Source organism: Sinocyclocheilus anshuiensis, unplaced genomic scaffold (assembly GCF_001515605.1).
Source record: "Sinocyclocheilus anshuiensis isolate Anshui unplaced genomic scaffold, SAMN03320099.WGS_v1.1 scaffold237, whole genome shotgun sequence".
NCBI classification, from domain to species: Eukaryota; Metazoa; Chordata; class Actinopteri; order Cypriniformes; family Cyprinidae; genus Sinocyclocheilus; species Sinocyclocheilus anshuiensis.
Genome location: NW_015537956.1, coordinates 40,322 through 57,358, shown reverse-complemented (window position 1 = coordinate 57,358; position 17,037 = coordinate 40,322). Strand labels below are relative to the sequence as shown.

The following is a 17,037-nucleotide window of genomic DNA, read 5'->3' as shown; positions in this document are numbered from 1 at the left end:
AAAAGTGTTCTGGTGTGAATCAGGAGAGAAATCTGCACAGATCAAGCAGCGTTTAAACAGCTCTAAACTAATACGTGGCTGGATTTTGATGCGAGAGACAACAGCAGATGCACATTTAAGCGTTATTATGGATTATGGACTCAAATTTTAGCTGGAAGAGACAGTTAATTATGTCTTAATGGGTTAAATGTGATGCACGTCACACCCGTCACTGATTCATTCAGAGGTGATTCGTTCAAAAAGACTGATTCGCTCAGGAACAAAACACTGCACAACAGTTCTGTGACGTTTATACGTTTAACAGCTCTATTCAGTTAATTTTAATGCCAAAATAGAAGTAGGGAGTTATTAGCTTCTTGATTATTGAACTGTTGTATAAATCAATATCACATTTGCAGTCATGCAGATAATGGGAGAAAACTGCAGTCTTTCTCAGCTTCACATCTGGGTCTGAATTCACAGCACATTTGTATAAAATTATTATTAACTGCTATTTTCTATTAATATTTAGTGTTTCCCATATAAGAATGTTCTTATCTTTAATTCTTTAGATTGTTTTAAAGACAAAATATTACAAACAATATTAAAACATTTTAAACAAATGTTCTTAAAATCATCGAAAAATAGCCTCTTGAAGTTAGGATAACCTTCAACTTGTCTGAAATCCTTGAAAGTAGGATGGTTAACGAATTTATTGTTTTAAAATATTAAACATTACGACAAAACACCACCTATGTATACAGCATATTACTAACATAACATGATTATGGCATGATGTGACTTCTTGCTTCCTGCTTTTTGAAAAAAAAAAAAAAAAAAAAAACAAACAGCAGGGACCTCATTTGTGTAATTTTAAAATGTTCATTTTCAGCAGCATTCACAGGAGAAGAAGAAAAGAGATGTTCTTCAGAAGATATATGAGAGCATCTTAAGCATTTTTTAAGAATTTCACTTCTTATGAACCTCTTTTTTTGTCTTTGTTTGTTTGTTTCTACAAAATTTCTTAACACCTTTAAGCAGATTTTCACGAATCTGGCCCTGAAATTATCCTCGTGTTGTTCCAAAGCTGTACGATTCGTTCCGTGAAGTGATTTTGCAGAATATCCTAGCTGCTCTTTTGCATTAAATGAACTGAAGTTGTCAAAATGACACAAAATCCAAATCTTGACACTGTATTCCAAATCTTCTGAAGGCTTTCATATAGTTTTGTGTGAGGCTGGAAATTGAACTACACTTCTATAGTAGTGTTTCCAAGAGCATATTGAGATATTAAGATGGTATTCGCAGCCCCAGCACATGTTGAGTGTTCTGCAGTCCGCTGAGAGTCCGAGCGCTTGCATATTTACGGGACGTTTCTTGCAGTCGTTCATCAGCCTGATGCTTTGAATGCAGGCCTCGCTGTTACTTGTTACAGGAAATGAAATTGTAGTGTGAGACGCGGAATAGAAATGAGAGTGTCTCGTCTGAGTGTCTGCCATATGACAGGTTGTTTGTCTTGAAGATAATGTGATGCCAGTACAGAAGTCAGTCTGAATGCACCGTGGCTCCTACAGGAACATCAGTCTGGTTTGATATCAGACAGTCTCAGAAGTGAGTCTGGAGCGCCATTGGGTTTCTTCTACCTCCTGAAGTTTGTTTTCACATCACATCAGTTGTCTAAGTTAAGAGACCTCAATAAAACAACTTTAGGTTGTCAAGACAAACTTTAGGTTGGCTTCAGAAAGCCTAGCCTGGTAGTTTAAAGCAGTTGTAAAAGCCTGGAGTTTGAAAATTTAGATGAGATAGATGTTGATAGCATGATTAGCATGTTTTTAGCATGATTGTCCTGTCACTAGCATATTGCTGGCATGATTAGCAAGTGACTAGCATGTTTCTAGCTAGCATGATTAACAAGTTACTAGCATGTCACTAGCATGTTTCTTGCATGATTAGCATGTTATTAGTATGTTCATAACATGATTAGCAAGTTACTAGCATGTTGCTAGCATGTTTATAGCATGATTAGCATGTTACTAGCTTGTTGCTAGCATGATTAGCAAGTGACTAGCATGTTTCTAGCTAGCATGATTAACAAGTTACTAGCATGTCACTAGCATGTTTCTTGCATGATTAGTATGTTACTAGCATGTTGCTAGCATGATTAGCAAATGACTAGCATGTTTCTAGCTAGCATGATTAACAAGTTACTAGCATGTCACTAGCATGTTTCTTGCATGATTAGCATGATTAGCAAGTGACTAACATATTTTGCTAGCATGCTTAGCAAGTTACTAGCATGTTGCTAGCATGTTTCTAGCATGATTAGCAAGTGACTAGCCTGTTTCTAGCTAGCATGATTAACAAGTTACTAGCATGTTTCTTGTATGATTAGCATGTTACTAGGATGTTGCTAGCATGATTAGCAAGTAACTAACATGTTGCTAACACGAATAGTAAGTTATTAGCATGTTCTTAACATGCTTAGCATGTTACTAGCATGTTTCTAGCATGATTAGCATGTTACTAGCATTTTGCTAGCGATTAACAAGTGACTAGCATGTTTCTAGCTAGCATGATTAACAAGTTACTAGCATGTCACTAGCATGTTTCTTGCATGATTAGCATGTTACTAGCATGTTTGCTAGCATGATTAGCAAGTAACTAACATGTTGCTAGCATGAATAGCAAGTTATTAGCATGCTCCTATCATGATTATCAAGTTACTAGCATATTGCTAGCATGTTTCTAGCATGATTAGCATGTGACTAGCATGTTGCTAGCATGAATAGCAAGTTACTAGCATGTTTCTAGCATGATTAGCAAGTTATTAGCATTATTAACGTTATTAGCATGTTGCTAGCATGACTAGCAAGTAACTAGAATGTTAGAATGATTAGCAAGTTACTAGCATGTTGCTAGCATGTTTCTAGCATGATTAGCATGTCGCTAGGATAGATAGATACATAGATAGATAGATGGATAGATTAGAAATATTAGAAATATTAGAAATATTAGATAGATGAGTTTGAATGAGTTTGAATATATATATATATATATATATGTGTATGTGAGAGAGTGTGTGTGTGTGTGAGCGAGAGAGAGAGAGAGAGAGAGTGTGTGTGTGTGTGAGTGTGAGTGTGAGTGTGAGTGTGAGTGTGAGTGTGAGTGTGAGTGTGAGTGTGAGTGTGAGTGTGAGTGTGAGTGTGAGTGTGAGTGTGAGTGTGAGTGTGAGTGTGAGTGTGAGTGTGAGTGTGAGTGTGAGTGTGAGTGTGAGTGTGAGTGTGAGTGTGAGTGTGAGTGTGAGTGTGAGTGTGAGTGTGAGTGTGAGTGTGAGTGTGAGTGTGAGTGTGAGTGTGAGTGTGAGTGTGAGTGTGAGTGTGAGTGTGAGTGTGAGTGTGAGTGTGAGTGTGAGTGTGAGTGTGAGTGTGAGTGTGAGTGTGAGTGTGAGTGTGAGTGTGAGTGTGAGTGTGAGTGTGAGTGTGAGTGTGAGTGTGAGTGTGAGTGTGAGTGTGAGTGTGAGTGTGAGTGTGAGTGTGAGTGTGAGTGTGAGTGTGAGTGTGAGTGTGAGTGTGAGTGTGAGTGTGAGTGTGAGTGTGAGTGTGAGTGTGAGTGTGAGTGTGAGTGTGAGTGTGAGTGTGAGTGTGAGTGTGAGTGTGAGTGTGAGTGTGAGTGTGAGTGTGAGTGTGAGTGTGAGTGTGAGTGTGAGTGTGAGTGTGAGTGTGAGTGTGAGTGTGAGTGTGAGTGTGAGTGTGAGTGTGAGTGTGAGTGTGAGTGTGAGTGTGAGTGTGAGTGTGAGTGTGAGTGTGAGTGTGAGTGTGAGTGTGAGTGTGAGTGTGAGTGTGAGTGTGAGTGTGAGTGTGAGTGTGAGTGTGAGTGTGAGTGTGAGTGTGAGTGTGAGTGTGAGTGTGAGTGTGAGTGTGAGTGTGAGTGTGAGTGTGAGTGTGAGTGTGAGTGTGAGTGTGAGTGTGAGTGTGAGTGTGAGTGTGAGTGTGAGTGTGAGTGTGAGTGTGAGTGTGAGTGTGAGTGTGAGTGTGAGTGTGAGTGTGAGTGTGAGTGTGAGTGTGAGTGTGAGTGTGAGTGTGAGTGTGAGTGTGAGTGTGAGTGTGAGTGTGAGTGTGAGTGTGAGTGTGAGTGTGAGTGTGAGTGTGAGTGTGAGTGTGAGTGTGAGTGTGAGTGTGAGTGTGAGTGTGAGTGTGAGTGTGAGTGTGAGTGTGAGTGTGAGTGTGAGTGTGAGTGTGAGTGTGAGTGTGAGTGTGAGTGTGAGTGTGAGTGTGAGTGTGAGTGTGAGTGTGAGTGTGAGTGTGAGTGTGAGTGTGAGTGTGAGTGTGAGTGTGAGTGTGAGTGTGAGTGTGAGTGTGAGTGTGAGTGTGAGTGTGAGTGTGAGTGTGAGTGTGAGTGTGAGTGTGAGTGTGAGTGTGAGTGTGAGTGTGAGTGTGAGTGTGAGTGTGAGTGTGAGTGTGAGTGTGAGTGTGAGTGTGAGTGTGAGTGTGAGTGTGAGTGTGAGTGTGAGTGTGAGTGTGAGTGTGAGTGTGAGTGTGAGTGTGAGTGTGAGTGTGAGTGTGAGTGTGAGTGTGAGTGTGAGTGTGAGTGTGAGTGTGAGTGTGAGTGTGAGTGTGAGTGTGAGTGTGAGTGTGAGTGTGAGTGTGAGTGTGAGTGTGAGTGTGAGTGTGAGTGTGAGTGTGAGTGTGAGTGTGAGTGTGAGTGTGAGTGTGAGTGTGAGTGTGAGTGTGAGTGTGAGTGTGAGTGTGAGTGTGAGTGTGAGTGTGAGTGTGAGTGTGAGTGTGAGTGTGAGTGTGAGTGTGAGTGTGAGTGTGAGTGTGAGTGTGAGTGTGAGTGTGAGTGTGAGTGTGAGTGTGAGTGTGAGTGTGAGTGTGAGTGTGAGTGTGAGTGTGAGTGTGAGTGTGAGTGTGAGTGTGAGTGTGAGTGTGAGTGTGAGTGTGAGTGTGAGTGTGAGTGTGAGTGTGAGTGTGAGTGTGAGTGTGAGTGTGAGTGTGAGTGTGAGTGTGAGTGTGAGTGTGAGTGTGAGTGTGAGTGTGAGTGTGAGTGTGAGTGTGAGTGTGAGTGTGAGTGTGAGTGTGAGTGTGAGTGTGAGTGTGAGTGTGAGTGTGAGTGTGAGTGTGAGTGTGAGTGTGAGTGTGAGTGTGAGTGTGAGTGTGAGTGTGAGTGTGAGTGTGAGTGTGAGTGTGAGTGTGAGTGTGAGTGTGAGTGTGAGTGTGAGTGTGAGTGTGAGTGTGAGTGTGAGTGTGAGTGTGAGTGTGAGTGTGAGTGTGAGTGTGAGTGTGAGTGTGAGTGTGAGTGTGAGTGTGAGTGTGAGTGTGAGTGTGAGTGTGAGTGTGAGTGTGAGTGTGAGTGTGAGTGTGAGTGTGAGTGTGAGTGTGAGTGTGAGTGTGAGTGTGAGTGTGAGTGTGAGTGTGAGTGTGAGTGTGAGTGTGAGTGTGAGTGTGAGTGTGAGTGTGAGTGTGAGTGTGAGTGTGAGTGTGAGTGTGAGTGTGAGTGTGAGTGTGAGTGTGAGTGTGAGTGTGAGTGTGAGTGTGAGTGTGAGTGTGAGTGTGAGTGTGAGTGTGAGTGTGAGTGTGAGTGTGAGTGTGAGTGTGAGTGTGAGTGTGAGTGTGAGTGTGAGTGTGAGTGTGAGTGTGAGTGTGAGTGTGAGTGTGAGTGTGAGTGTGAGTGTGAGTGTGAGTGTGAGTGTGAGTGTGAGTGTGAGTGTGAGTGTGAGTGTGAGTGTGAGTGTGAGTGTGAGTGTGAGTGTGAGTGTGAGTGTGAGTGTGAGTGTGAGTGTGAGTGTGAGTGTGAGTGTGAGTGTGAGTGTGAGTGTGAGTGTGAGTGTGAGTGTGAGTGTGAGTGTGAGTGTGAGTGTGAGTGTGAGTGTGAGTGTGAGTGTGAGTGTGAGTGTGAGTGTGAGTGTGAGTGTGAGTGTGAGTGTGAGTGTGAGTGTGAGTGTGAGTGTGAGTGTGAGTGTGAGTGTGAGTGTGAGTGTGAGTGTGAGTGTGAGTGTGAGTGTGAGTGTGAGTGTGAGTGTGAGTGTGAGTGTGAGTGTGAGTGTGAGTGTGAGTGTGAGTGTGAGTGTGAGTGTGAGTGTGAGTGTGAGTGTGAGTGTGAGTGTGAGTGTGAGTGTGAGTGTGAGTGTGAGTGTGAGTGTGAGTGTGAGTGTGAGTGTGAGTGTGAGTGTGAGTGTGAGTGTGAGTGTGAGTGTGAGTGTGAGTGTGAGTGTGAGTGTGAGTGTGAGTGTGAGTGTGAGTGTGAGTGTGAGTGTGAGTGTGAGTGTGAGTGTGAGTGTGAGTGTGAGTGTGAGTGTGAGTGTGAGTGTGAGTGTGAGTGTGTGTGTGTGTGTGTATATATGTGTGTGTGTGTGTGTGTGTATACAAAATTACTGAAACTTTTAAACTAATTAAACTATATAATCGTTTAAAAAAATAATAAAATTGACAAAAACATAATTGCTAAAACTTAAAAAAAAAAGTATTAAAATTAATGTAAACAAAATGTAAACATAAAAATAGATTCAAATGATTACTGACTATAATAGTTTCTCAGTAATACTAAAATAACACTGCTTGCTGTGAGTGAATGCGGACGTAACTCACTCATCTGTTCAGGTTGATCTGATTAAATGTCCCTAATTTAGGGTATTAAAATGAAAGAGAAGAATATTGTTTTATTTTGTTATAATTCAGAAGCCATCTAAATTCTTTGTGTTCTATTATAGATAATGCTACAGTAGTGAAACTGAAAGCAATTAAATGCTTTTCTTTCTTTCTTCATTATTTAATGTATGCATAAATAAATCTGTCAAGAAAGCAAGTTTTTACTGTAGCTACTATTTAAATGTTCATATCGCGACAACAAATTTGGAGTAGAAACAAAAGTTTAGATAATTAAATGCTTATACGTTTAGATTATTAAATAAATTATATTGATTAATTACACAATCACGAATCTTGAAAAACAAATCCGCTGATTTGCAAAAAAAAAAAAAGGCCAAATATTACCTAATTTATGATTCAGAGTTCAAAACAATAACTAAAAACATTCCATCAAGTACATCATTTTTTTTCTATTTTATTTTTTTTAATGCAATAATAAAGCAAAGCATTCAAAATGTATCATTTAACTTACAATCTGCAACGTGGAAAATGTGATTGAATGCTACATTAAATGTCAAAGAACTTCAAATAAACACAAGTTTATAAATAAAACAGCTTTTATCCCAATTAATCGGTGATTTCCTGCGGCTGTTTGGATGCAGTACAAGTTTTCTATTTTATTTTTTTTAATGCAATAATAAAGCAAAGCATTCAAAATGTATCATTTAACTTACAATCTGCAACGTGGAAAATGTGATCGAATGCTCCATTAAATGTCAAAGAACTTCAAATAAACACAAGTTTATAAATAAAACAGCTTTTATCCCAATTAATCGGTGATTTCCTGCAGCTGTTTGGATGCAGTACAAGTAGAAAACTGCTGGATCATGTTTGCATTTTCTTCCGTTAGTGGCCACAGTTCTACGCAAAATCAGGATTGGGCATAAAATAATGTCGTGCACATGAAAATGGTTCAAATAGAGACACGGGTCGTGTGTTTGTGGGAGCCTTTCTGCTGATTAATGGAAAATACAAGATCGTTCACCTTACAAATGCAGGTTGAAAGCTAAACTGCTATGAGATACACATATTTAGTGAGCGCGTGTGGCATGCTATAGCAAGCAGACAGCACCCCAGAATCAGTGAGAAACAAGTATTGGATTTTATTCAGCAAATATAGTGCAGGGCAGTGTTATTAAAGTGTACAAAATGCTTAAAGCAGCCTAACATGGTTTGCAGATCTCATCTGGCCATGGAGGTAGATTCTGCTTTAATAGTTAACGCTGGAACAGTGCTAACTGATGGTATTTTCCATCCTTACGAACACAAAGCAGCAGCAGCAGCGTCTCTTGAAAGGCTGACACGAATGGATGGCGATGAAATGTCTCTAATATAATGTGCTCTCCTCAGATAGCGCTGTTGACATCCAGGCCTCTGTAAAACACAGAGGAAAGCTGCTTTTCATTCACGTGTGCGTGTGTGAGGACTATCAAAAGAGATTTCACCTCTCCATCGCAGCTTCCCTTCGCTTGGCTGATGATCTTGTTCGCTTGTGTGCTTCACTCTGACTCAGGCTAACTGGAGTTAAAGGGTTAGTGGAGAAAAGTCATTTACTCACCTTCATGTTGTTCTTGGTTAATTGTTGGAACATGAAGTTAGATGAGATGAAAGAGAGGTTTCTGTTCCTGCTTCTGTCCAGGGAACATAAAAGACTATAAATGCAGCGGTTTTAATTGAAGTCTCGTGCCATCACTTTATATGATGAACAGATTTAGTCATTTATTCACAAATAAACACACAAACTGCTGTTTACCATACGAGTATTGTTTAGATGTGAATAAAAGCCTCATTTAAATCTGCTCAGTGTAGTGATCGTATCTCATCACAAGATTTGGATCGCGCAGTTCATTTGGATTTGTTTTGCGAAGGCTTTTTTAACATTTTGGATCTTCTGAGTTTTGGTTACCCGGACCTTCAGTGGGAAACAGAAACCTCCGGGGTTTCATTAAAAATGTCTTCATTTATGTTCCGGTGATTAACCAAGATTCTGGGTTTGTAGCAACATGAGAAAACGGCAGAATGTGTCATCAAAGCCATGTGTTGATGCATTTCCCAGAAGCAACTGCGGTCGATATCTCTGTTGTTACTAGCATAGCTCAGCATTGCATGGTTGAACTACAGCTCTCAACCTGCGCTTACACCTAGAGATGTAACGATTCACTCAACTCACGATTCGATTCACAATTTGTTTTTTACAAAACAAGATTTAAGACAAATTATAAATTAAATGTGTCCTTTTATTATTGCTTGGACAAAATGCTGCACGTTTCTTTGTGAAATTGAAATATAACGCTATAATATACTAATATGACACTTGCATATTATTGCTCTTTTGTTGATTTTGATTGCTTTTATTGTCCTCATTTGTAAGTCGCTTTGAATAAAAGCGTCTGCTAAACGACTATATGTAAATGTATTAACTGTGTTTACAGTTATTCATGAGATTGTACAATGCATTATAGACATAACTGATGCATTAAAACTACTTTTATAATGCATTATACATAAAGGTGTTAAATAGAGTGTTACCACACTTTCTTAAACCAGATGGTCAATAAAGAGACTGTTATTGAATCACATCTATCTAGTTAAACGTTAAAAGATCAAAACCTTGAAACGGGAACAAATCAAACGTGTCAAGCATTCTGAAAAACACTGAGCAGCTGTACTGAAGTGCTGTAAGAGCGTATCAGGTGACTGCTGTTCATTCTTCTGCGCTTACAGACCTTCCCGATCAATTCTTCTGCAGATTCTACAAGCTGTTAATCTGCTGCAAATGGCTAACTAAAGATTTTCTGCTCCTCTGTGTATACACACACACACACACACACACACACGCCTCTGCTCTGACCATATGTCTGCACTCAGAGCCACAAGCTGTCGAGGGTCGGAGGAGTGCTGAAGTGTGTGTGTTAGGGCTGTGCAATTAATCAAAAAACAGTTTCGATTTCGATTTTGCCCTCCAACGATTATGAAAATACTATAATCGAGATAAAACGATTATTGTGGCCCATTCCGCCCACTTTTCCAGCGCTGCGCTTTCGTTCCTCCGTAAAAGCCCAAATCCACGTGCAAATCAGTAAAATCATGTAACGTGACTTTTGCAAAATGGGACGTGCTTGATTTATAGAAGTATATGTATTCATGTTTTTAAAGGCGTTCTTGCTCCTCAGGAAGATATATGCGCTCAGAGACGGAGCAGAACACGGACATGTAGTCATCTTTTAGCTCAAGGTGTGCGCCTAAACAGTCAAATACATGCAAAAATGTGCTCTTGAGTGAAGGACTTTTGTAGCTTTAATAAGAAACTGCTTGAGACTTGCATAAAAAAAAAAAACATTAAAGCACAGTTTGTTTCATTTGTATCTTTTTGTTCTATTGTATTTGTCCCTTGCTTTTTTATTACGGACATTTTAATTATTTTCAATCATTTTGAGGACTTTTTGTTTGTTTGTTTGATTAAGTTTTGATATATTTACAGTAAAATATCTTCATGGAACATGATTTTTACTTAATATCCTAATGATTTTTGGCATAAAAGAAAAATTTATAATTTTGACCCATACAATGTATTGTTGGCTATTGCTACAAATATACCCCAGCGACTTAAGACTGCTTTTGTGCTCCAGGGCCACATATGGCCCCCTCGTAATCGTGTGTAAAAAATCAAGATTATGATTTTTGCCCTAATCGAGCAGCCCTAGTGTGTGTTCTGGGCAGGACTGAGTGTGCTCTCGTGTTTGTAGGGTTGCAGGCTCTGGATCGCTGCGGTGCTGCTGTGGCTCTGGTTCCTGCTGAAGATCTGCCGGATCGGTGTGTCCTCCGCGTCTCCTGCTGGCTCAGTGTGTAGCAGACCTTCTCTGACTGCATCAGATTGTTGATCTCGAGCTCAGATTGAGTCCATGACGCCTGTAATCTATGATGCTCTCTTTGTGTTATCAAATGCATGCATATTTGTGTTTGTTAAAGGGTTCATTCACCCAAATGATGGTTCTGTCATTCATGTCATTCCAAACCTTTCGTTCTTGAACACAAACACAAGTGCATGCTTCTCTTTTCCCTTCAGTGGAATTGTATAGCAGTTTTTTCTTCCCCCAGCTAAAGCAGTTTTGTTAGTGAAACAGCTTGTAAACAATGTCATGTAATGTCACATTTTCCTCATGAAAGACATTCAATGTCCATAAACAAAAATAACTAGAGAGGAGCATTTTGATAAATTACTAGTGCTGTCGAGCGATTAATCGCATCCCAAATAAATGTTTTTGTTTACATAATATATGTGTGTGTATTGTGTATATTTATTATGTCTATTATATCTGGCCCTACACATAAGTTAGGCACACACTTGATCTTGTGTTATCCTCAGGCTTCCCCATCAAAGACATTTATGTAAATGATACTGGTTTGTCTGACCATTGGCCTGTTGTGTTTGACAGTGAGTTTTTTTAATCTATTTTAAAGATTTGTTTTTAGCTTTGGCAGCTGGTAGTACCAATTTGGCATCGCAAGGCATGGATGTTGAGGATATGGTTATTAATTTCAATGCTTCTTGTACTGAAGTATTAAATGCAGTTGCTCCTCTCAAAGTTAAGAAAACCGAAAGAAAAAAGCAGCCCTGGCTAAATGAAGACATTGAAGCTTTAAGGAAAAAATGTAGAAGGGCAGAAAGAATATGGAAACGGGACAAACTGCAAATGTCTTATCAACTTTTGCAAGCTAGTCTGTCTCAATATCGGGAAGCTGTTTCTTTATCAAGGGCTAACTATTTTTCCAGTTTGATTGCAAAAAACTCCCATTGTCTGAAGACTCTATTTTCCACTTTAAACTCTATTGAATCCTTCAACTGCATCCGGTTGCATCCTGCAAGTTTTGCAGCTTCTTCATAGATAAGATTGCTGGTATTAGGTCTCAGATTTTATCATCCTCATCCGAGAGTTGTTATAATTTACAGATTAGTTCTTCTAGTCGGTCTGCTTTTCAGACTATATCCCACTCTGATTAGCTGGCTGTGATTTCTAATATGAAATTAACCACTTGTTCTCTTGATACTATTCCTGCTGTCCTATTTAAGGAGGTATTGGAGGTTGTTTTACCTAGTGTACTTTCCATTATAAATGCCTCTCTGCATAGCAGCACTGTTCCATCCTGTTTAAAACATGCTGTGGTTCACCCCTTGCTAAAAAAAAACAAACCTAGATTCTTCTGAACTTCATAACTATAGACCTCTTTCTAAGTTGCCCTTTTTGCTAAAAGTTATGGAAAAAGTGGTTTTAAACCAACTTAATCTCAAACAACATCTTAGATCCTTTTCAGTCTGCTTTTAAGGCTAAGCACAGAACTGAGTCTGCCCTATTAAGAGTGACAAATGACATCTTGTAATCAGTCGACTCTGGAAACTGTGCAGTTCTTGTTCTGTTGGATTTAAGCGCGGCCTTCAACACCGTGGACCATTGCATTCTGTTAAAAAGATTAAATCACGAGGTTAGCATCCATGATAGGAGTCTTATCCTTCAAATAGGAGTATATCTGTAGAAATTGGAGAATTTTCATCATCCCCAGTGCCAATCACCTGTGGGGTGCCACAGGGTTCGATTCTGGGTCCAGTTTTGTTTTCTCTTTACATGCTTCCACTACGCTCGGTCTTTGAGCATCATAAGATCTCCTATCACATCTATGCAGATGATACCCAGCTCTATTTACCATTAGACTCTGGTAGAGATTCTGATTCTCCCCTGCTAGCATGTTTAAAGGATATTAAAGAATAGATGGATGAAAGTTTTCTTCAGTTGAATGAAATCAAGACGAGGTTATCCTGTTTGGCTCCAAACCGCAGCTTGACAAATACAGTGCTTTCTTGGGGCATCTTCAGTTAAATAATCACTCCTATGTTAAAAATCTGGGGGTCATCTTTGATTCAGATCTGAAGTTTGACAAACAAACAAATTCGGTGGTCAGGGCCAGCTTTTTCCAGCTAAAGCGACTTCGAAAGTTAAAACACCTTTTTACTTTTAGGTTTGGAGACCGTTATTCACACTTTTATTTCCTTAAGGCTTGATTACTGCAATGCCTTGTATGCTGGAATCAGTCAGTCATCACTCTCACGATTACAGATAGTCCAAAATGCTGCAGCTCGTTACCTGACTGGGACAAAAACAGAGGGAACATATTTCACCTGTCCAGGCCTCTCTCCATTGGCTCCCTGTGAAACAAAGAATTGATTTTAAGGTTTTAACTTCCGTGTTCAAAGCTCTACATGGTCTTGCCCCTATTTATATATCAGAACTTGTAAGTTTTTATTCTCCTCAGAGAACACTCAGATCTTCAGTCCAGCTGTTATTAAATGTCCCGAAATCTCATTTGAAAACAAAAGGAGACAGGTCTTTTTCAGTCTATGCTCCAAAACTTTGAAACACACTACCCTTAACGATTAGAGCTTCTCCTACATTAAGCATCTTTAAAGCATCAATTAAAACCTACCTTTTTTCTCAGGCTTACTCATAACTTGGTTTTATTTTGCATGCATCTCTTTAATGCCAGGGGTTGCAGTTTCTGTGATGTACCAGGTTATGACTGTTTTTTGGCTATTATAAATGTTTGTTTTGATTATTCTTTTAAGTTATTGGATTGATTACTTGTCACGTTCTGTTTTAATATGTGTGTATCTTGCTCTGCTTGTGAAGCACTTTGGTCAACATTCGTGTTGTTTTAAGGTGCTATATAAATAAACTTTGACCTTGACCTATGTATATAAAAATACACACAGCATATATTTTGGAAATATTTACGTGTATATATTTATATTCATATAATTTATATCATATATAAATACATTTAAAATATAAACGTAACAAATTTTTCTTAAATATATACATGCATGTGGTGTGTATTTGTATATACATAATAAATATACACAGTACACACATATATTATGCAAACAAAAACTTTTATTTTGGATGCGATTAATCATTTGACAGCACTATAAATTACATATTCAAATATTACAAATAATCATTTTTACTGAACCTGTTAGTGATGTTTTATTTAATGCATGTTTGAATAAATCTGTCATAAAATCAAGTTGTTGTTTTTTACAGCCACCATTTAAATGTTTATATTCCAACAACTGATTGGTGTAGAAACCTAATTACTGTACACAATTTAAATAGCTTCTATAAAACTGTTATGTGCAAATTGAAACGTATACAGCTCCATGTTTAATGCTTTTTTAATTTGAAATAAATGTAACGTTTTGTGAGAGAATCAGACTGAACTGAAAATCCGCAAGCTGTATTTTCACACACATCGACACATGTATTTAAAAGATTATTTCAATCAGTTATGGAATATGAGAAGCAACATTGATCTCCAAAAACAAAAAAGTTTGAAAGCGTGAATGAGATTTCAGAGTTTGGCTGAGAGGAGGATTATGAGTGTAGTGTGATGGTCATCTGCAGACATTAATGCATCTCTATCGATCCTGAGTGTGGTCTGATCTACACAGGTGTGTGTGTGTTTGAGTGAGTGTGAGTGTGTGTGTGTGTGTGAGTGTGTGTGTGTGAGAGAGAGTGTGTGTGTGTGTGTGTGTGTGAGTGTGTGTGTGTGTGAGTGTGTGTGTGTGTGAGTGTGTGTGTGTGTGAGTGTGTGTGTGTGTGAGTGTGTGTGTGTGTGAGTGTGTGTGTGTGTGAGTGTGTGTGTGTGTGAGTGTGTGTGTGTGTGAGTGTGTGTGTGTGTGAGTGTGTGTGTGTGTGAGTGTGTGTGTGTGTGAGTGTGTGTGTGTGTGAGTGTGTGTGTGTGTGAGTGTGTGTGTGTGTGAGTGTGTGTGTGTGTGAGTGTGTGTGTGTGTGAGTGTGTGTGTGTGTGAGTGTGTGTGTGTGTGAGTGTGTGTGTGTGTGAGTGTGTGTGTGTGTGAGTGTGTGTGTGTGTGAGTGTGTGTGTGTGTGAGTGTGTGTGTGTGTGAGTGTGTGTGTGTGTGAGTGTGTGTGTGTGTGAGTGTGTGTGTGTGTGTGTGTTCAGCGTGGTCTGTATTCAGTGGAGTGTGTCGCCCTCTTGTGGCCGCTCAGTGGAAATAAGAAGTTTGAAGATTCTATATGTACAGTAAGCATCAAATATATTAATTTGCATATGTTTGTAAGTTTTAATCGGCTTGTTGTCCACACTAAGGTGTAAAATGGAGTATAGATCTGCTGCAGGGAAAGCTGAGCAGTGTTTCTGTCAGGTGTAGTATGTGAGTGTTAATGAGAATAGAGAAACTCGTCAGATGAGCTGTGCTGTGATGTAAAGGGACAGTACGAGCTGATACACACAGATCAGCCTGACAGCAGACATCACATCTGTCAGAAGTACATGTGCTGCAGATAGTCAGACCAGCATTTATTTCTTGATTTTCTTTATTAGTAATTGTAAAAGTGGGAATGAATTGTTTTTGGACGATGTTTGACAGCTGTACAGTGTTATCTGCAGAAGTGTAATGTCATATGGAAATAAACATGAATGTTAAGCATTACATAATGTTTCATAATGTACAGTCATATAGCTATTGATGAATGTCATTAGAACATTCAGTTCCACAAATATATAATAAAGCATTTATAACATGATGAGTGCAAGTTTACATTAGTTTGGTCACAACATACAGGATGCGATGTATGTGATTGATTTATTTTATGCTGCACATTATTTTGAAATAGGCCGTGGGCGGTGTGAAACTAATCACTTCCGGTTCCGGCGTCGCTTGTTGTTTACGTCCGAACAGAGCGGTGTCGACTCTCAAAGATTCATTCGATTCGCTCGATGAATTCAACAGACGCGCGCCTGTTCAAAACAAACGCACGAATGAATCGATTCCTTCTCGGAAATGACTCCCAACAGCAACTTCGTCTTGTGTAGTTCAGTTTGGAAAAGAAGAAGCGGGGCACGAAGAAAGTAGATTAAACGGCTAAAAGTGTGTTCGCGCGTTTTTCCAGCGCAGATGTGTGCGGTCTGAGGCGATCTTTGAGGCGATCTGCGGGCGCAGGAGTCAAATCAGTGCTCAGCCCGCACTGAAGCAGGCCCAGATCCAGCACAAGGCTTCAACGCGTTACTGTAAGATGTCTCTGGAGGAGTACGAGCGGCATTACGCCTCTCTAAACTCCGAGTCTGGATGTGAATCAGTCGGCGGAAGATCATCAACATCTGGAGCTTTCAGCGGAGAAGAGGAGAGACTGCATTACATCCCCATCCGAGTGCTGGGGAAGGGCTCTTTCGGAGAAGCGACTCTGTACAGACGCACTGAGGTGAGCATCAGCACATATTACAGCGCTCACTCTCATCATATATTCATATCAGCAGCAGCTATTAACAACATAGGCCTGGGCCTACGTCACTGTCCGAGAATCGGCGCTCTGCTCTGATTGGCGGGTTGGTCGTTCCAGCCACTCCCACTGATAATGAGGGGCTTAAATGGGCGGCCAGTTGCAGAAACAGCCACTAAGACTGTCTTAAGAACTAGTTTAAAAAGCAACTTTTTATCTCGTATATAATTTTTTTTCTCTAAATTATAAAAAAGAGTTTTATATATCATTCATCAGGGAAATCGTGAGGAAAAAAGTCTCAACTGAAAAATAAACTTACAATTGTGTGAAAAAAAGAACAGGATAAAAGAGAAAAATGGAATAAAAATGTTTTAAATTATAATTGGGACGTTTTATCTCACAATTCAGACATTTCAGATAAATTCAGATTTTTTTTTTTAAGAATTGCAAGGGGAAAAATTATCTTTTTATGCAATTATCTTTTTGTATTTTTTATTCCATGGTAGAAACAATCTTCCATAAATGTGCACGTGCTGCAATAGAGAACAATATTAAACATTCCACATTCTATAAATGTATTTAAGTGTGCCAAACTAGAAAAAAATTAATTTGTTTTCCTCAATGGCTTTGGCTCAGTTTTGGCTTCAGTCGTAACGTCCTCTAAACTCTTATTGCTGTTTTATGGGACGTCACGCTGTGATTCCTGCTACATGAAGTGGCAGCTCATTTGCCAGTTTATCAGACATCTCAAACAAATGCACAGGTTTAGCTGATCGAGCTGGTTTTGGTGGATTCTGTGCAGGATAACTCTCTGGTGGTGTGGAAGGAGATCGATCTGAACTGTCTGTCGGACAAGAAGCGCAGAGATGTGATGAACGAGATCAGCATTCTGTCCATCCTGCAGCACAACAACATCATCGCCTACTTTAACCACTTCATGGACAAGAACACGCTGCTGATCGAGCTGGAGTACTGCAACGGTACCCCCCCTCCCACACACACACTCTCACACACACACACACACACACACACACTCTCTCAAGCACTCACACACTCTCACACAAACACACACACTCTCTCACTCACACACACACACACTCTCTCACACACACACACACACACAC

The 17,037-nt window shown here is 39.8% G+C and overlaps 2 protein-coding genes across 2 annotated transcripts in view; both read left to right on the top strand.

Moving 5' to 3' along the window:
* The window catches only part of dph6 (diphthamine biosynthesis 6), a 97,776-nt gene extending 86,909 nt beyond the window's left edge, over positions 1–10,867 (top strand). The window contains exon 15 of the mRNA XM_016456429.1: positions 10,370–10,867. Coding sequence (XP_016311915.1) covers positions 10,370–10,473 — 104 coding nt within the window. The 3' untranslated portion in view covers positions 10,474–10,867. The remainder of the gene's footprint in view (positions 1–10,369) is intronic.
* Positions 10,868–15,272: 4,405 nt separating this feature from the next.
* Positions 15,273–17,037, top strand: part of nek9 (NIMA related kinase 9) — a 39,219-nt gene continuing 37,454 nt past the window's right edge. Inside the window, exons 1-2 of the mRNA XM_016456417.1 lie at positions 15,273–15,895; positions 16,716–16,893. Coding sequence (XP_016311903.1) covers positions 15,710–15,895; positions 16,716–16,893 — 364 coding nt within the window. The 5' untranslated portion in view covers positions 15,273–15,709. The remainder of the gene's footprint in view (positions 15,896–16,715; positions 16,894–17,037) is intronic.